Here is a 27776-nt window from a genome sequence, read left to right as displayed (position 1 = left end):
TAAAGACCTCCCCTGGGGAGGGGGGGAATCTCTGTGCACCTTGATAGCTTTCTCATGTTTAATCACATATATTGTTAGAAAATTCTTTATACCTTACTTGAATTCTCTTTGCTGCTCTTATGTTTATTTCCCCTCAATGTATCCCAAACAAATCTGTAAAATAACTGGTTACCTGTGTTTTTAATTTTAAATTATTATCATATAATCTATTGGCTATGTGTGTATGTGCTTGGGAAGCTGATCATTATTTCACTTAACCTTTTACTCTCTTATTTTCTAATCATGTAATCATCTTCATTACTTTCTTTTGAACTCTGTATAAGCAAATTTTTTAGCAGTCTAACTCAATCTTTAATAGATGAGGGTATTTTTTTTTAACTGAAAGAAACCACAACAATATTTTAAAGTATATGTTAATATTAAAGTATGTGTTAATTTTAAAGTATGTGTTATGTATAAATTAATACATTTATTATCATTTCTGTGAGAATAATAATTATGGACTAGATTAGAAATTGTTCTGTGACATCAGTTTATTTGCAGAGCTCAAAAAATAGTATTGAATTCTAGGACTATTCTCTGTTAACCATACCTTACTGATTACTAAGTGAAAACATTTTGCAGTTGTTTTAAACTGAAAACAGCGTGTGCAAAGATGAGTTCAAGCATTTTGATCTGTTTGCTGCTTCCTGTTGCTCTGATTCTCTTGTCTCTGTAAAGACCCTTCCCATCCTTTCATCAGTCTGTCCCTGTCTGTCCTGTTCAAGCACTGTTGACACAGTTGAACAGGACTTAGGCTAAGAGGAAAAAAAATTATATAAATAGTTTCCATAGACATTTGCCACTTACCTATTCTATTGTGAATTGTGTTTTAAAACAGAGTGGGTGCAGGCTTTCTGGTTCTTCTACTATCCCTGTTTGTTGTAACATCTGTCATAAAAAGAAAAGATAGTTTTATAAATGAAGAGCTGGTGTTACATCTATTACAGGTGGGTTACAGATTTTCAATAGTATATTATATATATGATATGCTAAAATGTACCTTATGGTTGTATTTAATTACCTCATTTTTAAGATGCCATCATGTTTTTATTACTCAATTAAAAGAGCTGAGAAGAGAGTTTTCTGTTTAAGGTATTAAATGGAAATACATTCTCTAGAAGGAATAAAGGAAACACATTCTCTAAAATAGTGAAAAGGTCAACAGGAGCCGCCCCCTGCCCCTTCGCTGCTAAATGCCTGGAGAGCAGAGATTAAGGAGGTGTAAGTCTACTTTGGCCACCTGATGCGAAGAGCTGAGTCATTGGAAAAGACCCTGATGCTGGGAAGGATAGAGGGCGGGAGGAGAAGGGGACGACAGAGGATGAGATGGCTGGATGGCATCACCAACTCGATGGACATGAGTTTGAGTAAACTCAGGGTGCTGGTGATGGACAGGGAAGCTTGGCGTGCTGCGGTCCATGGGGTCGCAAAGAGTCGGACATGACTGAGCGACTGAACTAAACTGAGCTGAAGAGGTATGGACCAAGAGGTTGAACTGAAAAGGGCTTCTTCTGGTCTGAGATTCTGTGTTGTCCTCTTTGGGGTCAGGAAAGAATAAGTAAGTAAAGCAGCCGCTGAGTACATTTATATGAAGATTAGCCACTATAAGACTTGACATGACATGCTAGGAGAAAATAAACTTCACCTTGGTTGGTGGCTTTAGAGTGGTGAAGAGAACTTTGAACTTGACGTTTCCAAATTGAGTTAATTCCTAGCTACGCTTTGTACTGTATGTGTGATTTTCAGTAATAGAGCTTCAGTCTGTTTGTTTTTAATCAGTAGAGACAATATTCAGTAGGGTGGTAAGAGGTTATAGATGTCATATTCTGTAAAATGATAGCTTTACTGTAGATAAGAGTGGAAGTCACTTATTTTTCCTTTTAAACAATAAAAAATAAGCCACATCTAGAACATTGATTAAAAAAGAAAACATATCTGAGTCTTCTAAAAAAATTTACTCAGAGTAAAGCTGGGATAATAGTAGTTCCAAGAACACTCAAAAATTGAAATATACAGAACATGAAAGATGTTAACTCATTCTTAGAGAACAACAGAGAACATATAAAAAAGAGAAATATTTTTGTTAAAGATCCTATCAAGCCATTGAAACATATCTTTTCATTTTATTTGGTACACTGATTGGCTTTACACTAAACCATGGTAGCTTTGACAAAATTCACTTGTAATAATGAGCATTTTGACAAAGGTGAGTGTTTCTGCATCTCAGTCTTAGGAACAAATAATACCATGTTAAAATTCTTATGGACTTTGTTAGAAATGCTCCTAAATATAAGGTAAATCTGATTTAAAAAATTCCCTCTTACATTAACCTTATTAATTTGCATTCATTCCTCTATTGTGTACCATATATATATGTTTAATATGAAGATATGTTTGATATGTTTATGTCTTTTCACATTTTAATGTATCTGAAATGAGACTGTGTCTTACAGTTGAAAGGATCCTAGGGTTGTGTCATAGATTTATTGACAGCATTTCTCCTTAATTCACTGAAAACATGAGTAAATAAAACTTGGTGATAAGGTTGCTAATGTGAACTTTAAGAGAGTTTACTTGATTCACAACCATAGTTTAGCTCATTTCTTAACCTGGCTGTTAATCCACTAATTCAGGGGTCAGCACACATTTTTCTGAAGAGCTGGATTGTACATATTTTAGGCTTGTGTGCCACATGGAGTCTGTTGTCAGTTTTCAGCTCTACCATTGTAGGGCAAAGGGAGCTATTGACAATAGGTAAATGAATGGGAGTGACTATACAACAGTAAATAAAACAATATTTCAATAAAACAGTATTTCTAAAAGCAAGCACCAGCCTACAAGCCATAGTTTACCAACTCCACCAGTTTATATGTACTCCCTGAAGAATTCTACACTCCTCGTGTTCTCAGCGCCAGTGACCCCTCGGGCCACAGGAATGCGCTGAACGTGTAAACAGCCCTGACTGTGAGTGAGCCAGAGGTGGAGACACTCAGGCACACACCAGGCTGTGTGCACTCCACCCTCTGCATGCCCACGAGTTAAGGAACCTCCAAGATGAAGAACATCTTCCTAAGTAGAAATGGTGTGGTAATGTATGCCAAAACACTCTTGAACGTGTGAAACACTTCATTCATGCTTATAAAGGAAGGACCTTTGCTGCGTACAGGAGTTCCGACTCTTGGTCTTGGCCACAGGAAGGTGAGCTGGTCCAGTTTCAATAGGATTTTGGCCAGATGCCAGTTGTTCAGGCAGTTTTCTGCGTATTTTCTAATATGTAACTTGGTCGCTCGCCGCCTTCTCCCTCCCTCACGTCTTCTGTGTGTGTTTTCAGATGCTGGGTACCGTGCTCTCCATGTGTGTTGTGTATGGCACCCATAACAGTCTGCTCAAGAAACAAGGACTGCCTCTTCTTAATCAGATTGTTAGCTGGATGATACTAGGTAAGAGGTCACTCAAACCAAATGAGCTGACTTTCCATCAGGGTGCATCTTAGAGTTATCCATTTACATCTGTATTATTGTTATGAAACAAGTTTGTTGTGAGAAAATAATAACAGCTAGCTATTACTTCTGTCTCTTGCTAGAATTTGATAAAGCAGATTAGAACTCTTGTGAGCATTCATGTGTTAATAAGAATTCCTGAGAGAATATTTATAACTTGATAATAAGGCTGCATATTCATTCACACCAAAGTGATTCCAGGAGGGAAGAAGGTTTTGTGAAGAGATTCCTATGCTGAAGTTTCATGTCAGTTCATAAATTCTCAGTTCTTACACAGGCACTAGGACGCAGTTAAATTTAATCTGTATTTCCCTTGCCAAAAATAACACTGCTTAGTCACCTCCCAACACATCACACATTTATAAAGCCAGTTGTGTGTTTCAAAGCGTTCTCCTCTGTAGTTCTCTGTAGAATGTACATGTGGAGCAAACATGTCGTTTAAAGACTGCCTTTTCCTTCCAGTTGGAAGGCAGGAGCAAACTGGAAGTCCAATTTTTCATTAAAAGGAAGACAGTTTGTAATGCCTATGAATGATGTGATGTGCAGTTTAACCTTTATTTGTTTAAAAATGCTTTTTGTTCATCATTTTAATAAAAAAGATCATTGGGTAGAACTTTGCTTTACAAAGAGCATTAAAGGATAGGAGTGTTTTACCTTGGATTACTCTTAAAATCCAAGCAGGTGTGTAAAAATACAACAGGAAACAGACATGTATCTCTCAAAGTTTTGATTTGCACCTTTTCCAGACACCTTGGTCATTGTGTAAGTGGAACTGGACAAAAAGTGTTTCTTGTAAATGTAACTGTTTTTACTGTATGAACTTTATTTCATTATAGGCTTTATGAGGCCTTTCCTTTTAAATTATCTTGATTACTAGAGTTACTATTTAAATTTATTCTGCATGACAATAGTGAGACTACTCTTTCATTTAAAAAAAAAGTGTTCAGATGGTACTATGTTCTGATGCTATTCTGTTCCCTGAGAATGATAAAAGATCGCTTAAATGGATTAACAGACTTGCCCCATGGTTAAACAGTTATAAGCCTTTCATCTAGGATGCCCTCCGAGGTATCTGTCTTCATTCTCTGAAGCATTTAATTCCAAAGGTGGCACTAGTGGTAGAGAATCTGCCTGCCATTGCAGGAGCTGTAAGAGAGGCAGGTTCGATCCCTGGGTCGGGAAGATCCCCTGGAGGAGGGCACGGCAACCCACTCCAGTATTCTTGCCCGGAGAGTCCCACGGAGAGAGAAGCCTGGTGTGTCACAGTCCGTAGGGTTGCAGAGTCGGACCCGACTGAGCAGCTCAGCGTATGGCGTCTCAGCCGGAAGTAGCAGGGAGTCACACACATTCTCTTCCGGAATAAAGGTTGGGGGTTTGTGCTTAGCTGTGCGTAGTTTGTCGACCGTGTCCAACTCTGCGACGCCGTGGGCTGCAGCCCACCAGGCTCCGCTGCCCGTGGGAGCCTCCAAGCAGGAATCCGGAGTGAGGCACCATGCCCTCCTCCAGGAGATCTTCCCAACCCAAGGACTGAACCCGGTCTCCCACATTGCAGGCGGATTCTTTACCGTCTGACCCTCAGGGCAGCCCAAGAATGCTGGAGTGGGTAGCCTATCCCTTCTTCAGGGGATCTTCCTGACCCAGAAATCAAACCAGGGTCTCCTGCATCGCAGGCGGGTTCTTTACCAGCTGAGCGGTAACTGCCCCCGCCCCAGTTCATTTGCTGTCCCCAGTGACGGATCTGCTTTCTGACCCTGGGAGGGAGGGTGACGGCCCGCACTTGGATTACTCCTGTTACCGCTCCCTTGTGTGGGGAACCCCTTTCCTCCTGTCTCCTTTTCTAACTAGCATGCTGTAACTCTCAATGCAGTACTTAGCAGTGGGAAAACTTGGAGGAAAGACGGGGGGATGTTTAGGAAAGATCAACTTCTGTCTGAATTAAATTAAGAGAAAAGTTGCTGAATCTTGAGTAATTTTTTTTTATTATTTACATTAGAAAATGATAAATTATTCACTTAGGAGTTATAACAGTGAGGAAGAGCGAGAATATACACTGAAAAAATCTGAACTAAAATATGGTTAAAATGAGGAAGTGTCATTAAACATATGGAGTTTTTAAGTGTCTTACAAAAATGTGTAGGGCAAATGTAGTTTCCTTTTAAATGTCACACAAGCAGTAAATGCTGTAAGTGACAGCAGATTATTCAGAGCTTTAAACCCCGTACTCTGGGTCCCTCGTACTGACTCCACCCAAATCTGTTTTATTGCAGCCTCCTCCTTCGTCATGCCTCTCCTGAGCCCTCCCTTCCTCTTTGATCGATTGTTCAGCATTCTTCTGTCCTCGATGTCGACCTACCTACTTCTAAGTACAGGGTATAAACTGTTCTATGATTTTAATTTTTAGTAGCAAGTTTTAAATGATATACTGACCTTTCTCTACCTATTTATCCTCTGGAAATGAAAAACATGTGAATCTTGAGGAACACATTGCAAGCATTTTTACTCTGTAAAAACTGTTAATGCCTTCATCTCTTCTCTTCAGTTTTCTTTGTCTTGCCGTTTTCACAGTGTTGCCTGTTGTCTTGTGTTTCTGTTTATTTCCTGAAGTTGCTGAAGTGTTGCTTACATACAGTGTTAGAAAGTTCTGATAGATTGTAGAGGAATTTTAAATCTCAAACTATGACTTATAAAAATTTTAGTTTTTGTTGCATTCCTTTCATGCACTGTAAATTATGTTTGATTTGTTCATTCTTTTTTTGAATACATTTTCTTTTATATTTACCCTTAAATATGTCATAGTCCAAATATTCCTTTTGATTCAGAAACCTTCTAGAATATTTTCTTAAAAGTTAAAGAATACATTTTCATTGAAGATTGACGTTTTCTTGTAAAACCAAAAAAGAACAGCTTGATTTGCGTTAGTCTGAAGCATTCTCTAGAAATCAGTGAGAACAATGATGCTCTCTATGTGTGCTTTGAAGAAAAGAGTTCTTCATTTGCTTTTGAATTTTATTTCATCTTTACTTAAATCCTTATGGGGGCAGAAAATAAGCACATTACTCAGTTTCAAAATTCAGTCCAAATATAGGACCTTGATCTCAGTTAGAATAAACCTAGGGATTCACCATTGTGCTATCAATAGATTATCATCTATCAATAGTTTATATATGATTTTGTAAAGCCAATTTGTGTCTAAGACTTGGGTTCATTCTTTGGGAAGCCTAATATCTCCTATTTCAGAATTAGAGGGATGTTCTCAAAATCTTTTCATAGTAGACTCTTAACATCCTGAGTGATCTAGAACCCAGGAGTTCTCGTAGTCTCCTCTTAACAAAGTTCCCCACACCTGTTTTTTCATTTTTCCCCCAGAACCTGATCTGGGGCATATCTGTGAAGATGTAATATGAACAACATGGACATTTTCACCAGTCACCTTGGCTTGAGACTTAGAATTTTCAATTTTCAAATAAAACTTGAAGTCTATCAGCATATTCTTACTCAAGAGTGATAAACATAATGAGACTTAATGCTATTCACTCTTTTGTCCTTTATTGGTGAAATTTGAGGATAAATAGTTCAATTAGAATCCATTAAAGTATATATGAATTAGAATATGCACAAGGTTTTAGTCTAGATTTAAAAAAGTAGAAGATAAAATCATTTCTAACCCTCCATTTGAGACAACATACAAGTTTCATTAAGATCACACCCGGAGGTTGTCTTCAGGAGGTGGATGTTTAAGAGCGTTCAGAATATGTGCCAGCTCCTACATAGTCACTTAAAGATCAATAAGCCCTTTTTTTTTTTCTTGAACCTTTAAATTCTAAAGAAATCTAAATCTTTTAATCTAAAGATTTAAAGAAATGTATTATAGATTCAAAAATGCAAACAAATCTAGAAATAGATTTGGTTTCCTGGATTAGAAATGAAAGAAGGAAAAGTAATTAACTTTGAATTTTATGTCAAAAATATTTCATAGTGTAGAGTGAGTTAATCATATGACTTATATTAGGAAAAGTATTAGTGTTTTATTTTTTATTAAAAAAATTTTTTTAGTATTATAGTATTTTAAATTATCAATTTCATTGTCAAAAGATACCAAAGCAGATTATCATAAGCATGTTTAATTTAAAAAGATCTAAAAAGTGAAAAATCACATCTGAAATCAGAATACTAATGATGAGTGTGACCTTACTAATGAATGTATTAAGAAATATATTTTGCAACATCAGAAAGTATATTTACCTTTACAAAAAAATTAAAACAGAGACAGCTGAAACAGGAGTCTAATAATTCCAGTTAGTACATTTTTCAGTGGCAAATCAGTTTTGCAAAACATAGTCCACCTGTTATTGTTCCACATCACTATTTTGGACAACCTAGAGGGTTCTCTATGTAAATAAGTGTGAATAGTCAGAATTATAGGATATTTAAAAGAAATGCAGTTTTATTACTTTACAAAAGTTCAATAATAGAAATTCTAAATTCTAACAATGCATCCTTGATTAAGTGGATAGAGAAGATTCATTTTTAATCAGCATTTGATTATTTTTATGCAAATGGAAGCTATTGTAATACTTGAAAATAGTTCTCTTAAGTTGGTTAAGCATGTTCTTCCAAAATTTTGATTATCCCTTTGCTTAACAAAGTGTAATATAAACTGAATGTCTTTTCAGCCCTGTTCAGTTGTCACAGAGACCAAACTAAGCATATCCTAACTTAGTCTAACTTAGTAAGTACACTGTGAGCCCATAATGACATTTTATTGGTATTTCAGTTTATTAATTCAGATACACAGACTTTATATGAGATATTGGTTGTCTAAAGAAATAAAGTCTCATAAGAAGATTGTCTTTATCAGATTTATTCACCTACATTTTACAAAAATTGTATTTAATAGTTTTGAAAAGAAGTATATCTGTAGTGCTATTTGTTGAACTATGGAATTTCTGTTTTTATGTATTAGAAAAGAATAATTTCACATATAAGTACAAATATTTTTTAAGATCATGTTTCTTTTTATCCTCAAAGTATACCTTCATTCAATTAGTCAACAGTTGTTTTTCTTCACATTTCTAGTATCCTGAACACTCGACAGACATAGAGATAGAATAATTAGTATACCCCAGGTCTGTAACAGTTGTAAACTTCTATAAAATATGGACTCTGTTTTACAATGTTAGGCAGTTATAAAATGCAGCAATTCAGTTCAGTCGCTCAGGCATGTCCGACTCTTTGCGACCCTGTGGACTGCAGCACGCCAGGCCTGCCTGTCCATCACCAACTCCCGGAGTTTACTCAGACTCATGTCCATCGAGTCAGCGTGCCATCCAACCATCTCCTCCTCTGTCGTCCCCTTCTCCAGCCTTCAATCTTTCCCAGCATCAGGGTCTTTTCAAATGAGCCAGCTCTTCGCATCAGGTGGGCAAAGTATTGGAGTTTCAGCTTCAGCATCAGTCCTTCCAATGAATATTCCGGACTGATTTCCTTTAAGATGGACTGGTTGAATCTCCTTGCAGTCCAAGGGACTCTCAAGAGTCTTCTCCAACACCACAGTTCAAAAGCATCAATTCTTTGGCACTCAGCTTTCTTTATAGTCTAGTTCTCACATCCATACATGACCACTGGAAAAACCATAACTTTGACTAGACAGACCTTTGTTGGCAAAGTAATGTCTCTGCTTTTTAATATGCTGTCTAGGTTGATCATAACTTTCGTTCCAAGGAGCAAGCATCTATTAATTTCATGCCTGCAGTGAAATCACCATCTGCAGTGATTTTGGAGCTCCAAAAAATAAAGTCTCCCACTGTTTCCACTGTTTCCCCATCTATTTGCCATGAAGTGATGGGACTGAATGCCATGATCTTAGTTTTCCGAATGTTGAGCTATAAGCCAATGTTTTCACTCTCCTCTTTCACTTTTATCAAGAGGCTCTTTACTTCCTCTTCAGTTTCTGCCATAAGGGTGGTGTCCATCTGCATATCTGGGATTACAGATATTTCTCCTGGCAATCTTGATTCCAGCTTGTGCTTCATTGAGTTCAGCATTTTTCATGCTGTACTCTGCAATTAAATTATCATAAATTAATTGTGAATAATATGATATAAAGAATGACTAGAGAAAGGGATTGAATTGGTGCCATCAGGGACTTAGGTGAAAATTGAACTATATATTCAAGAATGGCTAGGATGCAGGCATTCTAAATCTTTCCTTTTCAGTTATTTTTTTTAATCACTGTAAACATTGTACAATCACATTTTGCAAAGTAGAGATAAGGAAGAAAATCACATACTAACCCTACCCCTCCTCTTGATGTTCTGGCATATTTCCTTTCAGTCTTAGCTCTGTACTTATCTTTTTAATACAGTATTAATGATAGTCCATGTACTATTTTGTGTCTTTATTTTCTACTTAATTTTAGAAGCATTTTCCCAGGTGGTTCACAGGCTTCCTAAGAATCATTTTAATAGATTTTTAATATTATGTAATATGGCTACTCCTTGATGTTTTTATTATTCCCTTATTTTTGGTCACTTTATTTCTAAATCTTAGTATCATAAATAATATTTTGAGCTACATGTTTTGCATAAGCTTTTTATATAGTTATTAATAGATTATTTTCTTTGCTCACTTCTCAGCTGTATTATAAGTGGGCCATAGAATATGAACTTTTTTTTTTTACTTTTGTCTTAAGAACAGCACCAGTTTATAATATTACCAACAACCTATGAGGGGACGCACTTCATCATGTCCATCACAGTATCTGTACTTTAATTTGTAAATAAGAATATCAAAAGCTATTTTAGTAGGCCAAAAACAGTACAGCTTTGTGTATTTTCTGCACTTGTTTTACTAATAATGTTTTCTCACATATGTATTGTCTATTTGTATCCTTGGATGATTAAAAACCTTATATACCAAGTGATTTATATATGCTTTCTCAAAGCTGAATGTTTTCTTCTGCCCAGTTTTCAGGATTTTGTTTTATGATTGGTGGTCAAATTTAAAGGATTTTGGTTTTCTTGCTTTCTCTTGTTTAGGAAATAGTACCATATGGATTAGAGTTCAGTAGTTGAAAAAGTTGAATGAGAAATACAGGTTGTTTTGATTTGGTTTGCTTAATTTTGTTTTGTAATTTCCACCCAGTTAAGTAGCTCATCAACAAACACTTCTGAGCTGGACCTGTGTGGTGAGAAGACTAGCCTAGTCAGAGATTTTCCAGACCAGTGGGGAAGGCGTGTTAGTAATTAACGTGATCAGAGCAGTGTGATAACTACCGTCATGTGTAGGGTATCTGGGGGATTACGGAAATGAAATATGTCTTAAACTAGGGCAGAAAATGATTAGAAAAAGCATCTGACACTGTGTTATCTCATGAACATTTCTCCTTTGTCCACATTATAATTTCCACATTATACACCAGCCTCAAGATGTACCATGCATCATTTAACCAAACTCCCCTGTGAATATTAGGTTGTTTTCTTGTTTTTCTTTTCTGTAAACATATTACCACAAATGTCTTCATGTGGGACTCATGGTGCATATGTCTGATTATTTTCTCAGGGTAAATTCCTAGAAGGAACATTATTAGATTATACTATGTGAATAGTTTTGAGGTTCTTGATGCATAATACTAGATTGCCTTCCAGGAAGTATTTATTATACTTTTATAATTATTATTTTATTATATTTTATCTGGATTATTTTTTTAACATGAGTGAATATTTTAAGTGGCTGTGGAATCTTTTTTAATTTCTATATCAGTTATCAGTAAAGTCAAACATATTTTAATGTATTTATAGGCTCTTTTTTTCTTTTTGAGAGGTTTGTATTCCTATATTATACCTATTTTTTGAAAAAAATTGAAATGTTTATCTAGCTGTTCTGTTTATATTAATAATTTTAACCTTTGTCTTATGTTTTCTGTTTTTGTGTACTTCTGTCATTTACCTTATGAATGACTTAAATATCTCTACTATTTTAAACATGTAATGGTCTCAAGTTTTGATAAATTTCAAAAAAAAAGATGGTGTTGGTGTTGATATTTAAATGTTGCTTTCTTTTCCTACTTTCTTCCTCTGGAAAACCTAAAAAAATTAAGTTTTGTGATAATGTAACTTAGAAGTATTAGCAAAATTGTTTTAATTTGCATTTGTATTTGTTTAATTTTCTTCTTTTCATTTGCGCCCTCTCACTTCCACCCCCACCGCCAACCCCGTAGGTATGAAGCTCTCTTTCCGCTAGTGTTGTCATGTTTGATGTTTGTCTGGATACACATGGAACAAGAGACCCTGCAGCAATCCGTTGTTTCCTGTAAACAGAAGGTAGCTCGTCAAAATCCCTCGCATTTGAGAATACTAAAATATTCTCTATTCCAATCCCATGAGGAAGTTGCAATGTTATTTCATCAAAAAGTCTACTTAAGACTTCCCTGGCTGTTAAGACTTTGCACTTCCAATGCAGGGGGTGTGGATCTGATCCCTGGTTGGGGAACTAAGATTTCCACATGCCACACAGCACAGCCAGAACAAAAAATTCTACTTAAAAATTTGTACTACTTAACATATTAATAATTAAGTTAATAATTAAGTCAAACAGTTTGTAAGGAAATTTTCATATAGAAAGGCATGATTTTATTGTTTTATGAACATATGGGTTGGGCTTTTCTTAAAGATTGTTTGTGACTCTCTCTAAAAAGCCATTAATATAAGTGAAACAATAGAGGGCAAAGAATGTTATCTTGTTGCCCTGTTTTCACATTTAATTTTCCTTTCCTTCAATTTATTTTTGTTGGAAGAATATTCATGTTGCCACACATCAATTTATGAATTTGATCATGAAGTGAGATATGTGTTCCCAGGGTTATTTTTCTCTTTCTAGTTATTCTAATCCAAAATGCTTATTCTGTCACCTTAGTGATTGTGGCCTCAGTCCAAATCTTAGACTGTTTATTCAACATAATGTCCTTTGAATTGGCTAAAAGCCAACCAAATATTAAGGCTACCTTTATCATGTTGAGCTGGAGAGTTGATTTATATCTCTTGCCCTTATTTCAAAACTGAAGATATTTATAAGAAATTGATGGTAGAATATTTACAGTTTTACTGAGGTCAGATAAAATGAATGCTGCAGGAAAATGCTTTCATAGTTAATCCATTGATTCATCCTTAACTGGTTCTAGTTGAGTTCACAAAGAGTACTTGATGATTTAGAATAAATAATTTCAATAAAGAAGAAACTTTTTGAAGTATTATTGAATAGTTACTGGTTTTTAACGTTCAGCCCTGGAGTATTAAAGCAATACATAAAAAGTAATTTTGATTAGATTCAAGTAAATGGTAGACTGTCTTTAGTATTAAATATTCAATATTTTAATAACTAAATCTTATTAAATTAAAAATGAGGCTTGTTGTGTTATTTTTAAATTCTATATTTTAGCTGAAAGATAATGTCTTTTTCTAGAGAAGAGGATTAACGCATCCTCCGAACTTAGTAGAAAATTACATGGGAAGCGGGAGAAAGGGAAAGTCTCTTTAAAGTTGTCCATGAGTTTTTGTTTTGTGGGGGAAGGGGGGTTAAGCAAGAGTGCACCCATCTTGTTGGAATTGAGAGACTTTCTATTTTACCAGGACAGAAATGTTTTACTTATTTATACAGAGAAACATTTAATTTATCATGCTTTTTAATATCTTCCCATACTTGAGTTTGAGAAGATCAACTGAGAAATCAGGTGTTAGAAAAGGGAAGGATTATAATAGTGATTTTAAAGTGAAACATTTATACAGGCTAAGGAAAACCTAGTTCTCACTTTTGTTACACATACGGCAATACTACAACTCTGTTCAGTATATTATTAACCATGTATTTTACCTTGGCAGATTTTATTAAGTGATACTAAGGTGTAGGAAAAGATTTCTTATTTTTTGCGTGTCAGTGCGGGCTATCTTCCCAGCTGCTGTAACTGAGACAGTGAGTGTGCCCTGGCGGTAGAAGGAAGCAGCCTGCGTCTGTGCGTTCATCTCTCTTCTCATCCCGCAGGTCTCCACCATCCAATTCACCTGCAATACCGACGTAGCCCAGTGTCGAGACCTCTGCCTGGATGACATCCGCAGGGCCTTCTTCCTTGTATCCTTTCTGGAGTTTTGTTTGAAGGCGCTGCAGCCTCCCGTTTAATGGAACAGGAGCAGTGCTGGGGAGCAGGGGTGCAGTTCCGCCTGTCGCGTGGTCGTGGTGTTAACCTTGGAGGCTGTTTCACCACCCTCCCAAACACGGTTTTCTCGTCCAGATTGCACTTCAAAAAACTTCTGAAACTGTAGAGAAGCATGAAGAATGATAGAGCAGGCAAATGTGTTCGGTTTGCCTCTTTTCATGTGTTCTTTATAAGGTGCTCAATATAGCACGTCTCACGAGGTTGCCGGATCACCTGAGAGGCGCTCTTGTGTCACAGCTGTGAGCAGTAGAAGTTTGGAAGACGGTGTGACGGAATACCGTCTCGCTTTGGGAAGCAAGCTGACCGGCTTCGAGGTGTCCATCAGGAGGTGTCTCCTTTGAATGGACACAGTGGAGTCTGGACCATTGAGGCCCGGAAGATCAGTGCTCCTCTTCTCTCCTCCTCCTCTTGCCTTCGCTCTCAATCTGGCTTTCTGTCTTTGCCTACTCCTTCCACTGAGCCTATGCTAATAAGACGCTCCTTCCCCTGAGCCCTGCTTCCCCGTGAGCTGTCCTTCATCTGTGCCTTGTGTTTACAGCCTAGCTCCCCGCTGCCGTCTCCTCCCATGGATGTGCCGTCCCCTCCGCCTCGGTGGGTGCTTCTGAATGCTTGTCTTTGCTGTGCCGACGTCCTCTCGAGGTCTGCAGGCCCTTCCTGATGGCAGTGTTGGGTTTCACTTGACTAGTCTTACAGTGTTCACCGCAATTGATTTCTTTCTTTTCCTTTGTCCCCTCCAGAACGCGATCCAGGTTCTCTTCTCAGATTCTACACCACCTCTCTTCTCCTTCACGAAAACTCACTCTTCTTTGCTCTTGAACCATGCATGCTTTTCCTCCGAGCTCTGTCATTTATCTTCTCCTCTAAACGTGCCTCTCCTACAGCTTTGACTGACACCTCTGTACAGACACCTCTGAGACCGACTTCTCCAGCCCTGACCTCTAGAGTCATGTGGCTACCATCCTGCCGCCAGGGTGCGTGCCAAGTCGCTCAGTCGTGTCCGACTGTGTGACCGCGTGGTCTGTAGCCCACCAGGCTCCTCTGTCCATGGGATCCTCCAGGCAAGAATCCTGGACTGGGTTGCCGTGCTGTCTTGCCCAGGAATCGAACCCACGTCTCATGTCTCCTGCATTGACAGGTGGGTTCTTTACCACCAGCTCCACCACACCCTGCTGGGCGTCACCAAATAGACGTCCACACTGACTGACGACTGCCCACCCCTCTCCAAAGTCAGTCTCTGCCTGACCGCATCTCATTTAGTGTCGTTGCTGCCCTCCCAGCCTCCCAGGCCGTCAGACTTGTTGTTGTGCTTAACTACCCCCTGACCGAGGTCCCACGGCTTCTCTCCTCCACGTCCACTCTGACCACACTGGTTCAGACTTTCCTTGTCCCCAACATATGGACTATTAAAAGAGCTTCATAATTGAATTTCCTGCCTCTAATTATTAGTCTCCCTGATCAAATATTTCACTATTGTTGGTATTTCTTGTTTGTATCACTCACTGAAAATGCTTGCTAACTCTTCAACATCTCCACAATAAAATTCAAGGCTTTTCATTAATATGCCACCAGTCTGTATTTCTTGCTTCATGTTTCTGTATCCTTCAGCAAAACCCTTATTTTCCCATTGTTTAGCTTTAATGAATATTACCTACTTCTACCTGTCATCAAAATTTTAGTTACCATATGAGCACTTTATGCTGTTTTATTTATAATGATATTCTTAGTGCCTAGCTCTGCTCTGACATACTAAGTGATAAATATTGGTTGGTTAGTTAATTGGTTGAATGCATAGAACCATGAATATATTTAAGGCTCAAGTCACCAACTCAAATACTACTTCTTCAGTGAAATTTGTCGTGATTCATACTTCCTCTTCACTGTTTCTGTACCGCTTTTGTGTATGTGTCTATAATAATAAAGTAACTAACATTTATCGAGCACTTTCAGGGGACCAAACTCTGTTTTAAATGCTTTACTAGCAATAAGTTCTTAGACACCAATAAAACTAATATCTACTTTTTATTACTGCACTATTACAAATATAAGTTGAAGAAATGTCAAAAATGTTTAACACTTTCTCATCCTCTAATTGAATTCTTTTAAAACATGGCATCTTATTTCTTCCTGAGCCTCCTGAAGAACCTGACACATCTCATGTGTAGTGGACCCAGCGAGCATGTATAAACTGAAACTGTTTCAGCTGAAAATGTCTGTCACTTCTTTTTTTAATCTTTGGCTGCCAGCTACAGATAACAATAATCCAGTGCTTATGTGAGAGGGGAGGAAAATAGTAACCTTCCCAAGGTGACCAGTGACAAGCGAGTGTGACTCCCAGGCCTTGCTGTTCTTAGGACGTTGCTTGTTCAGCCTGGTTCTTCCCAAATGCATTCACAAGGAAATATGGTGGAACACTCATTTTCAGCAGTTTACCACCAAATGTACAAGTAGAGAAAGCAAATTACCCTCATGGTAGAATAGATATGTCTTCTCTAAAGGAAAAGGAACTTTTATGGATTCTGGCTTGTTTTGGCATTTCCTTTAACTCTATTTAGGTTTTCTTCTTAGTGACAGCCTTTTTTGGAACTGGAAATATAGCTTCTGTTAACAGGTAATTTTAAATAAAAACTATGTGTATGTGTATATATATATATATATATAAAACCAGAAAATATACAAATTAGGGATTTTGTTCTTGCTTTTTATACTGAAGGATGTATTTTGGAAATTGGTACATATTGGCGCATACAAGTCTATCTCATTCATTTTACTGACTTTGTAATAATTCTTTTAAGAAAATATTTTCTTCATTTTGGGCTGCGCTGGGTCTTTGTTGCTGCACGCGGGCTTTCTCAGGTTGTGAAGAGCGGGGGCTCCTCTCTGGTAGGTGTGGCTCATGGGCACAGTGCTGCTCCCAAGCTCCACCGCACATGCAGTTGCTCCATAGCCGGTGGGATCTTCCCGGATCAGGGATCAAACCTGTGTCTCCTGCGTTGGCAGGTGGATTCTTCACCACTGAGCCACCAGAGAAGCCCCCGTAATAATTCCTGACACACTGTAAACCTGTGCTATAGTAAGAGGAGCTTTCAGAAAATTAGTTTAAACATCCTTTTCAGAAGGACAGTCAAGTTGGAGTAATGTGAATTCTAAAATCCCTTTTCTTGTTGTTGATTCCTTAGCTTTGACCCTTCCTCCGTCTACTGCTTTCTGACCGTGTTTAGTCCTTTCAAGATGGGAGCCCTGATAATGTGGAAGGTTGGTTTTCTTCTTTTCTTAAGATACTGATTAATTAAGATTATGAACTCATTGTCCCATGAAGATCATGTGATATGTGACATTAAGATTATGAAGTGGCAGAGTTAAGTAGCTGGAAAGTAGACGCCTTCACAGACACTGCTGAATGGGAGTGGGGGACGCTTTAGCCTTTGCTCCAAAATAATGTTAATCTCCTTGATTTAGTCTTAAGCCCATTTAACTTCAAAAAAGTAGATAATCTCTGTTAGTCCCAGGAAGTCCTATCAAAGGTGATTAAAGCCTGGGAAGTGAAGGGTGGATCAAAACTGCCTTGCTTCTCAAGATCAAAGGCTCCCCTATAGCCATGTTCCTCACCCACGAGACTGCCAACACATTATCATCTTTTCTCATAATCCTTGCACCTAGAATTGATTTATTCATTCAATAAATATGTCATTGAAGGCTTATCAGCACCAGCTGGGTCCTGAGGATTCTAAAATAATGACAAATTATCAGCTTTCCAGGGGTTCAGACTCTCCAGTGGAATGTAATTCACATTCTTTCCCTTTCTGTCTAGGATCGTTAAGCTTGTCTTATTCCCTCAACCATAGTGCCTGGCACATTCTGTGTACTTAGTATGTATTTGTTTAAATACAAAAACTAATATCTGCCTAAAATCTGACTGCTTCCTATTCAGATCACATAAGTAATAATTGTTGAAAGTATGTGTATCTTAATAGGATTAATATCCTATTTTGTTACTGCACAAATGCAAAGGTGATTTTTAAGAAGTGTTAAAAATATGCTCATTTTCTCATGTCACATTCTCTGTTATTTTGAAATGTGTATTAATAGTTTCTTTAGTCTTTATGTACATTTTTCTTGATGGTGGTAGTTTTTTTCTCAGTCTATTAAAGATCATGAGCCTTTAATTAAAATAAGAAAAAAAGAAAGAAAAACTAAAGTTTACATTAAATGCTCGATCTGTAATCTCCAGCTTAATTCAGTCAGCTTTACTGACAAAATGTATTTGGTCACTTTTACTGACTGTTGTGGCTGGAAATGAAAGTCCTCTTAGAACTCTGTTTCACTCATGTAGCCTTCACCTGAACAGGAATCTTATGCAGTTTTGAACATCATCTCTTTTCCATATTTTCTCCCTCCCCTCTTTGTTTAAGCATCGTGTGAGTGTATTTTTAACTGGTCATTGGAAAACAGTATCTCAAAATATTAATGGTGTTATTTCTGGCTTATAGATTTTTTTCAACCAGTATAAATTTTATTATACCTTTCTCCATTTTTTTTAACAGAGCATGAATTTTATAATCAGGAATAAATTAGTGTTGAAATAAAACAACAGAAAGCAATGGTTAAGCGGCTAAATCATGTTAATAGAGTTGTAGTGACAAATAACCAGATGAGTTCAAGGATCTGTGAATCAGATCTTCAGGCTTCATGATTAATTTGATTTGGGCCTTGTGTGCCTTTCACACCCTCTTGGGATCATGTGAACATGGTCATTAATTATAATGAGTTCAGCAGAACAAAAATTTGGAGTAGGCTTTATTTGAAATATTTGTTATTATCTCTTTACTACCTATGCTGTTGATGTGGACTTCTAAATCCATTTCATCACTATTCTATATGTCATTGGTATCATGATTTTATTTCAGTGTTTGCTTTCCACTAATACAGATAAATTTTGAGAAATTGAAATATTTCTTCAAATACTACAGGCACCAACAGCATCATTTGTTTTTCTTTCAAACAGATTTTAATCCCCTTTGTTCTTGTGATGTGTGCTTTTGAAGCTGTTCAGTTAACTACTCAGTTATCTTCTAAAAGGTGAGATGAATGCTTTGAATTTGTTCATTTTTAGGAAATGAAAGTAAACATTTGATGGTATTTTCTGTGATTGCTATTAAGGTACTGTAACATAAACTAAACATAGCTTGTTTACTATAAAAATGAGGGAAAAAATGTTCCACCCTTTTAGCCAGAATTGTATCGTCATTAGAGGAAATAGCTGATTAGAACCCTTAACATAAAAATATGCTTTTTCAACTATAAAATATCATTAGAATGCTGTCCCAGCTAGAGAGGAGCCCCCCTAGAAAACTATAAAATATAAATCTCAAATTCTTGTAGTTAGTAACACTTGTTCATTGTAGATATAGCTGTGCCTACAACTCTAGGTGATATCATTCTGTTTTCTTTTGGATTCTTTCATAAATGTGTATTAGATAAATGTGTTATAACATTATGTCATTTTATGTGGGTTGAAATTAGCTTCTAGACGTCCGTAATTTATGTGGTTTCTCAATCTTGATCACTACACTTTTGACAAATGGAATAGGAAGTATTGTTTCTGAGTTTCTAGGACTTTGTGGAGTAGTCAATGTGTAATCACAGACTCTGGAGGAGAAACTGTCAGCCCCACTGTTTGCTCTTTAGAAGCAATGAAATTGTTTCATCTGCACAGCACTGATCAGCCTTTCTGAAAGAAACTTGAGATAAATATGTAGTTTCCTAGCAGTTTTATTATTTCTTAATTAAACTGGAATATTCAGTACTGAAAGAATAATGAATATTAGAATAAATTTGCATGTTCTTCTTGATGAAGTTAAGCTAGAATTGAGTGTAGCATATTATTATGTGTATGCCATAATAATTTTTTTAAAAAAGGTTTTCTTCCACGTTTTAAAAATAGTAGAAATCTTATTTCTAGTCTAATTTAGTATATTTTTACAGGATTTTTACTTGAATTTAACATTAAAAGCACTATACCTTGTCAATACCACATAGAAAATACTGACTTATATGCAATTAAAAAAAAAAATCTAGTAAAGTGACAGACATGTGCTTTCCTGCATCTCTGTTAGTGAATGCAATTTTTTAAGAAGGACTTTTAATTAAAGTCAAAATAAGAAGAGCTTGGTGGGGAAGGAAATGGCAACCCACTCCAGTATTCTTGCCTGGAAAATCCCATGGACGGAGGAGCCTGGTAGACTACAGTCCATGGGGTTGAAAAGAGTCAGAAACCACTTAGCGACTTCACTTTCACTTTCTTTTAAGAAGTGCTCAGCGCATGTGGGACAAGAAATAGAAGACTCATCAAAATGTGTGTGTGTGTGTGTGTGTGAGTGTGGTAATTTTAACTTGAGACTCAGTTCAGTTCAGTTCAGTCGCTGAGTTGTATCTGACTCTTTGCGACCCCATGAATTGCAGCACTCCAGGCCTCCCTGTTCACAACCAACTCCCGGAGTCCACCCAAACCCATATCCATTGAGTCGGTGATGCCATCCAACCATCTCATCCTCTGTCGTCCACTTTTCCTCCTGCCCTCAATCTTTCCCAGCATCAGGGTCTTTTCAAATGCGTCAGCTCTTTGCATCAGGTAAACAAAGTATTGGAGTTTCAGCTTCAGCATCAGTCCTTCCAATGAACACCCAGGACTGATCTCCTTTAGGATGGACTGGTTAGATCTCCTTGCAGTCCAAGGGACTCTGAAGAGTCTTCTCCAACACCACAGTTCAAAAAGCATCAGTTCTTCGGCGCTCAGCTTTCTTCATAGTCCAACTCTCACATCCATACATGACTATTGGAAAAACCATAGCCTTGACTAGATGGACCTTTGTTGGCAAAGTAATGTCTCTGCTTTTTAATATGCTGTCTAGGTTGGTCATAACTTTCCTTCCAAGGAGTAAGCGTCTTTTAATTTCATGGCTGCAATCACCATCTGCAGTGATTTTGGAGCTCCCCAAAATAAAGTCAATTACTGTTTCCCCATCTATTTGCCATGAAGTGATGGGACCAGATGCCATGATCTAGTTTTCTGAATGCTGAGCTTCAAGCCAACGTTTTCACTCTCCTCTTTCACTTTCATCAAGAGGCTTTTCAGTTCCTCTTCACTTTCTGCCATAAGGGTGGTGTCATTTGCATATCTGAGGTTATTGATATTTCTCCTGGCAATCTTGATTCTAGCTTGTGCTTCCTCCAGCCCAGCGTTTCTCATGATGTACTCTGCATATAAGTTAAATAAGTAGAGTGACAATATACAGCCTTGAAATATTCCTTTTCGTATTTGGAACCAGTCTGTTGTTCCATGTCCAGTTCTAACTGTTGCTTCCTGACCTGCATACAGGTTTCTCAAGAGGCAGGTCAGGTGGTCTGGTATTCCCATCTCTTTCAGAATTTTCCACAGTTTGTTGTGATCCACACAGTCAAAGGCTTTGGAATAGTCAGTAAAGCAGAAATAGATGTTTTTCTGGAGCTCTCTTACTTTTTCAGTGATCCCAGCAGATGTTGGCAATTTGATCTCTGGTTCCTGTGCCTTTTCTAAAACCAGCTTGAACATCTGGAAGTTCATGGTTCACGTATTGCTGAAGCCTGGCTTGGAGAATTTTGAGCATTACTTTACTAGCGTGTGAGATGAGTGCACTTGTATGGTAGTTTGAGCATTCTTTGGCATTGCCTTTCTTTGGGACTGGAATGAAAACTGACCTTTTCCAGTCATGTGGCCACCACTGAGTTTTCATAATTTGCTGGCATATTGAGTGCAGCACTTTCACAGCATCATCTTTTAGGATTTGAAATAGCTCAACTGGAATTCCATCACCTCGACTAGCTTTGTTCATAGTGATGCTTCCTAAGGGCCCACTTGACTTCACATTCCAGGATGTCTGGCTCTAGGTGAGTGATCACGCCATCGTAATTATCTGGGCCATGAAGATCTTTTTTGTATAGTTCTTCTGTGTATTCTTGCCAACTCTTCCTAATATCTTCTGCTTCTGTTAGGTCCCTACCATTTCTGGCTTTATTGAGCCCATCTTTGCATGAAATGTTCCCTTGGTATCTCTGATTTTCTTGAAGAGATCTCTAGTCTTTCCCATTCTGTTGTTTTCCTCTGTTTCTTTGCATTGATCGCTGAGGAAGGCTTTCTTATGTCTCCTTGCTATTCTTTGGAACTCTGCATTCAGATGGGTATATCTTTACTTTTCTCCTCTGCCTTTAGCTTCTCTTCTTTTCACAGCTATTTGTAAGGCCTCCTCAGACAGCCATTTTGCTTTTTTTCATTTCTTTTTCTTGTGGATGGTCTTGCTCCCTGTCTCCTGTACAGTGTCATGAACCTCTGTCCATAGTTCTTCAGGCTCTCTGTCTATCAGATCTAGTCCCTTAAATCTATTTAGTACAGCGAAAAGCTAAATAAAAAGGGAGAGAACTGAGGCAAAGAAGGCAAAGTGTGACTTTATAAATGTCTTCTTTTTTGACCTTTAAACCTATTTTATAAGTCACTGGCATTCCCCCGTAATATTATACTGACCCACTCAAACTTCATTTGTGTACATTGAACTCAGCGAGTCCCTTTCCTCTTGGTGACCTCTAGCAGCTGCTCCTCCTGTTTTTTTACCTAACCCATTGTGGAAGGTCAAGTCTGCCCATCCCTCATTGCTGTTCCCACTTGCTGAAAGTCAGCAGTGTCATCTCTTCTTTCTGTCCACGCTTTCAATCACTGCCACAGCCCACTATTGTCATTCATCTTCCATGGTCCCTTAGCTGACCTCCCTGCTTGTACTTCTGTCCTCCGAGAACTGTTATCTACGCAACAGACAGTGCAGCCTTTGGATCTCCCAGTGGCTCCTGGTTCCTGGGGAGACCAGTTCTGCAGCCCTGACCGCGGCCCAGCCGCCGCTGTGTCCGCCTGCACCTCTCGTGCTTGTTTCCCGCAGCCCTTTGCTCGACTCTCGTCCGGCTGGCCGCTCGCTGTCCCTCGGGCACACGCTCGGTGGTGTTCCCGCACGCCCTTGTTCGGTGCACGCTCGGTCTGCCTGCAGTGCTGCTGCTCATCCGATTTCATGGTCCCCACCGCGCGTCCAGGGCTCTGCTTAAATGTCTCCTCCTCATAGATACTTGCCCAGTCATTCCACTTTTCTTCCTAACAATTAACACCACCTGACCTTTTCTTGTTATTGCAAACATTCTATTTATTATTTGTCTCCCTGAATTAGATGGTAAGCTCTGGTCACCTGATGTATTACCAGCAGTAAGCACAGTGACCAGCATGCCATAGAAACTGAAAACTTACGTGCTAAATTACTGGTAGAAGTTACTAGCATAAGATAAAATTGGAAATGGCTATTCCTGCACATTGTGACATTTCTTTTAGACACAAGGCTGACTTAACGATCTTCTACCTTTCGATTCCCTAGAGCACTATAAAAAATGTGGCCCAGGAAAAATTAGACTTGGTAGAAAGAACACCAAATAACACTGTAAAAGGCTAAAACCACCCAGAGTAAAATGCGTAACACAAGGATCATAAGGGATCCTTGTAACGATGGAAACGCTTTGTGTGTTGCCAGCATCGGTGGCAGTATCCGGGTTGTGGTCTTGTCCCAGAGCTTTGAAAGACTCACCAGTGGGGGAAACTGGGCAGAGAGCACATGGGCTCCCTCTGTGTCATTTCTGCAACTACACGTGAATCTGTAATTATCTAAAATAAAAGGTTTAATTAAAAAAATCATAATTCATGTCCCTTTCATATACTTGAAATAAATATTCAAAATGTTAAGTAACATTTTGAAGTCCAGCCCATCACGGTGGGACAGGAGTCCATGGTAATGTGAAAAGAACTTTTGTCAAATGCATTTTCAGGAGCAGAAATACTAATACCAGAATGTTAGGTCATTTGATTATCCTAATTTTGATTTTAGTATGCTTTTAAAATGTTCCCGCTGTGTTACATGTGTTTTTTATTTATTTTTTTCCAGTCTTTTCCTCATGGTTATCAGCATATCAGACATCATGGCTTTGGTAAGACATTACTGGATATTCAGTATAAATAAGATTGAGAAGCTAAACATCAAGTTAATTTAATCAAGTGAAATATGAGTGCATTTCTGTATATGAACTCTTTAGACACTGAGTTATAAGTGCTGACGTAAGTTACACATAAATTACTTTCTTTTTTTTTAAACTTTCAATGAGGTAAGAATGCTCTTCTTAGGGTGTCAATCATCTAACTTGATTTATTAGAGTCTGTATTTTATACATAGTCTTCTATGGTGCATTGTATTAACTTCCATAGGAAGTTAGGTGTTAACTTCCATAGGAAGATAACATAAAGAGCTAACTTTAGATTAGGTGATATATCATTTTCCTGCTTGAAATGTTGATTTTTAACCTTTTAGTCAGATTGAAGAAGAAAGGAAAAAAGAGTGAGGAGAAGGAAGGGAAATAGGGAAGAGGAAATGGGATAATGGTATCAAGGCCACAGCTCTAGTGAGGAGTTCTGGAGGGGGACAGGTAGCTGGGCCTCTTATATGTCGTGTGTGAACAGACAGACCCTGTTTTACACCTGCAAGTTCAGGAGGTTCCCCTCCCTACCCTCAGGTTTGAGCATTCACTGAATGGACTCAGAGAATTCACTGAAGACTGTTAACATTCACAGGTGTGACTTGTTACAGGGAAAAGTGATAGTCGCTCAGTCGTGGCTGACTCTTTGCAACCCCATGGACTGTAGCCCACCAAGCTCCTCTGTCTTTGGGATTCTCCAGGCCAGAATACTAGAGTGGGTAGTCATTCCCTTCTCCAGGGGATCTTCCCGACCCGGGAATCAAACGTGGGTCTTCTGCACTGCAGGCAGATTCTTTACCGTTTGAGCGAGCAGGGAAGCCCCTCACAGCGGAAGGAGCAGATGCAGGTTGGCGGGGGGAGATGTGCTGAGGGCAGAGTCCAGCAGGGCCCCGCGGTGGAGTGCTGGCTGCCTGCCCCATGGAGCGGGGACAGCTGGGCTCCCTCACACTGACGGTGACAGCGCTCGGCAGAGCCGTGACAGCCAGACTCTCACTGGGGCTCAGTCACATTCCCATGGCTGTCTTTAATCCCCAGCCCTCTTGGCGGTGGAACTGATGGCACACGACCCGGAGCCCTGAACGTAAATGACAAGATTAGACCGTCCAGTGGCTGAGGTCCCCGAGGCAAAAGGCTCCTGTCAGGCAGGACCTGCTAACGCCCCGCAGTAGCTGGCGGCCAGGGCCGGCCCTCTCTTTAGAAAAGGGTCCCTCTTCACCTGTCACCTTCTTGTGCTGGAGGTGACAAGGCTGTTAGGACAGCTTCCCAAATCAGAGCTCTCGTCACCTGGCTCAGAGGCGAGCGTTTTTATCCTGCATTGGACTGGATGTGTCCCTGACGCGGACCACACATAATGTCAGGACAAGTGGGCTTTCGAGTGTGCACACAGGATGGCAGAAAGCAGAGAAGTGTCAACAGGAGGGTTTAAATGCTCTGGTTAATTTTATATGAAGAATCAGACTGCTGAGTTTAGCTCAGAGAGCCGTGTGCGGGCGAGCCGCTGCTCATGCCTCAGCCCTGCTCATGCCTCACCCCTGCCCATGCCTCACCCCTGCCCTTGTTTCCTGGACTCGGCCTGGCCATGGACTCCTGATGCTCATACAGGTTACCCCTCTGTCAGAACACGCTCCTTCTCTGACCTCCCCAGCCTCCCCTTCACCTCTTACTTTTCACTGAGACGTTTGGAGTTCTTGTTGGACAGCCCTCCCCTGCACCCTCGTTGGGGTGTGCCCCCTTCCTCTGAGCTCCCGTCCTGGCCTGTGCTTCCAGGGACTGCACTCATTTCACACACACACACACACACCCAGCACACACGCCTGACCATCTCACACACACCAAGCACACATGCCTGACCATTTCACACACACACACCCAGCACACACGCCTGACCATCTCACACACACACACGCCTGACCATTCACACACACACACACCCAGCATACACACCTGACCATTTCACACACACCCAGCATACATGCCTGGCCATCTCACACACACACCCCTGGCACACATGCCTGACCATCTCACACACACATGCCTGGCACACACGCCTGACCATCTCACACACACCCAGCACACACGCCTGACCATCTCACACACACCCAGCACACACGCCTGACCATCACACACACACCCAGCACACACGCCTGACCATCTCACACACACACACACCTAGCACACACGCTTGACCATTTGACCGAATCAGTCACTAGATTATCAGGCTCCTGAAAGAGTTTATCTTCAGGATAAATGTTTACTGGGAAACGTCTGTTGATGATTAGACAATATGGCTTCTGTTCACTGCGATCCTTGGTATCATTTAGTTATTTTATTAACGTTGGCTGGGTTTTCTTTCTAGTTATTCACAGATGTCACTTTTGTGTTTGTGTGATTAAATAGAGATGCTATTTCTGGCTTTTAGGCTATTGCTCATTTTAGTCCAAGCAAAAACGTCAGTAAAAGGCATATTCTTATTGATTTCAATCAGATAGCAGTTCTGAGGGAAATCTGAAAGATACAACCCTAAAACAACGTTGTTTTTAGACTGACTCTGTATAGCCTTTGTTTTTAATGGGGCTGTATCTTGTTTTGTTTTACAGCATTTTTTCTTCTTGATCAAAGATTATGGCAGCTGGCTTGATATTGGAACGAGGTATAGTATACATTCACTATGGATAGTATTGAATATCTATATATGGTATAGAATTATCAGGACTGTAGTTAAAGAAGTAACTTGTATCTCAGTATAGAAGATTTCAGTGTGATTCTTGAAGCAAGCAGGCATCGCCAGCAGCAGGGACTTCTGCCTGTTAGAGGTGAGACCCGTCCCTCCGGTTCTTGCGTCAGCACGTTACCAGGTGTTTCCCTGGGATGCCGTGAAGGCAAGTGGGGTCTGAGAGGCACGCAGGGCAGCTGCTTGAATCTGGGCTTTCAGGGTGGCTCACTCCGGTGTCTGCATTCTCCTCATCTCTCAGTCTGTCTCGACAACAGTGAAGCTCTTCAGGTTGCAGTGTGAATTTTCTGCTGCAGTTTACATTTCATGCGGTCATCATACACCTCCTGGAATCTCCAGTGTGGGAACATTTTTACACGCAACCCCTGTAACACTGTTACTTCAAGTATAATCTGAACAAAAAGTCTGTTTCCTCCTTGTGATTTGAACATCAAGGATGGTCACAGTCTGTTAAATTTCTTTTCTTTGAGGGGAAGAAAGTGAGGTTGATTCTTTTGCCAGTCTGTTTTCAAATGCAGTCAGAGATAGAATACATTTCTATAGGCGAATTTTATTTCTTTAGTCAGTATTTATTCAACCAGGAATTGTGCAGGCTTGGACGTGGCCCTGGCTCACACATCCTCCCTGCTGTCCCTCCCTCTGAGGCAGCTCAGGCGCGTGCGCCCTGGTATTTGCAGACCCTGCCTCCCTCTGCAGCCAGCTGCTAGGGGGGTCTCCTTCCCGCTGTGCTGGGCACATAAAGGTGCGCCGGCGGCCGTTCATTCTGTCTCGTTAGCCTCCTAAGCCTGAAGCTTAGGGAAGTCTGAACGCGTCCTCCTCGCCACCCTCTGACCCCACACTGGCCAGGCACGTGGTGGGTCACAGCAGGGCTTTGGACCAGACCTCCTGGGGTTGATCCGTTTCTCCCACTCACTGCTGACAGCGAGACTGTCGGGAGCTGACTGGACGTGTCCAATCTTCCTGTCTCTTGTAGTCGTTCTGAATGAGTTAGCCCGTGTAAAGCATTTAGCAGAGAGCCTGGCATCAGGTACGCGCCAATGAATGGAAAGTGCTGTTACTGATATCACTCTGCAGCTCTGTTTCCTCATCCTTCAGAGTGTTTCTTGTGTTTGACACGCCTCTCCTTACCCTCTTCATGATTTAAGTTTAGATACAGATCAGAGTTTTGTTTGGAAAATATCCTGATGAAAGGTAGCGTTTTTACATGTGA

General features: G+C 39.5%; 1 protein-coding gene across 4 annotated transcripts in view; it reads left to right on the top strand.

The window, feature by feature from the left end:
• Positions 1 to 27776, top strand: part of PIGN (phosphatidylinositol glycan anchor biosynthesis class N) — a 105650-nt gene that overhangs the window by 57238 nt on the left and 20636 nt on the right. For all 4 annotated transcript variants that reach the window (XM_061131093.1, XM_061131090.1, XM_061131091.1 and 1 more), the window contains 10 exons: positions 881 to 989; positions 3374 to 3482; positions 5810 to 5912; positions 11761 to 11863; positions 13578 to 13664; positions 16302 to 16357; positions 16926 to 17001; positions 18752 to 18825; positions 23751 to 23793; positions 26433 to 26485. In XM_061131093.1, the coding sequence (XP_060987076.1) occupies positions 881 to 989; positions 3374 to 3482; positions 5810 to 5912; positions 11761 to 11863; positions 13578 to 13664; positions 16302 to 16357; positions 16926 to 17001; positions 18752 to 18825; positions 23751 to 23793; positions 26433 to 26485 (813 nt within the window). The remainder of the gene's footprint in view (positions 1 to 880; positions 990 to 3373; positions 3483 to 5809; positions 5913 to 11760; positions 11864 to 13577; positions 13665 to 16301; positions 16358 to 16925; positions 17002 to 18751; positions 18826 to 23750; positions 23794 to 26432; positions 26486 to 27776) is intronic.

This window comes from Dama dama, chromosome 27, assembly GCF_033118175.1.
Source record: "Dama dama isolate Ldn47 chromosome 27, ASM3311817v1, whole genome shotgun sequence".
NCBI classification, from domain to species: Eukaryota; Metazoa; Chordata; class Mammalia; order Artiodactyla; family Cervidae; genus Dama; species Dama dama.
Note: the sequence above shows the minus strand (reverse complement) of the source record. Positions and strands in the feature narration are given on the sequence as shown.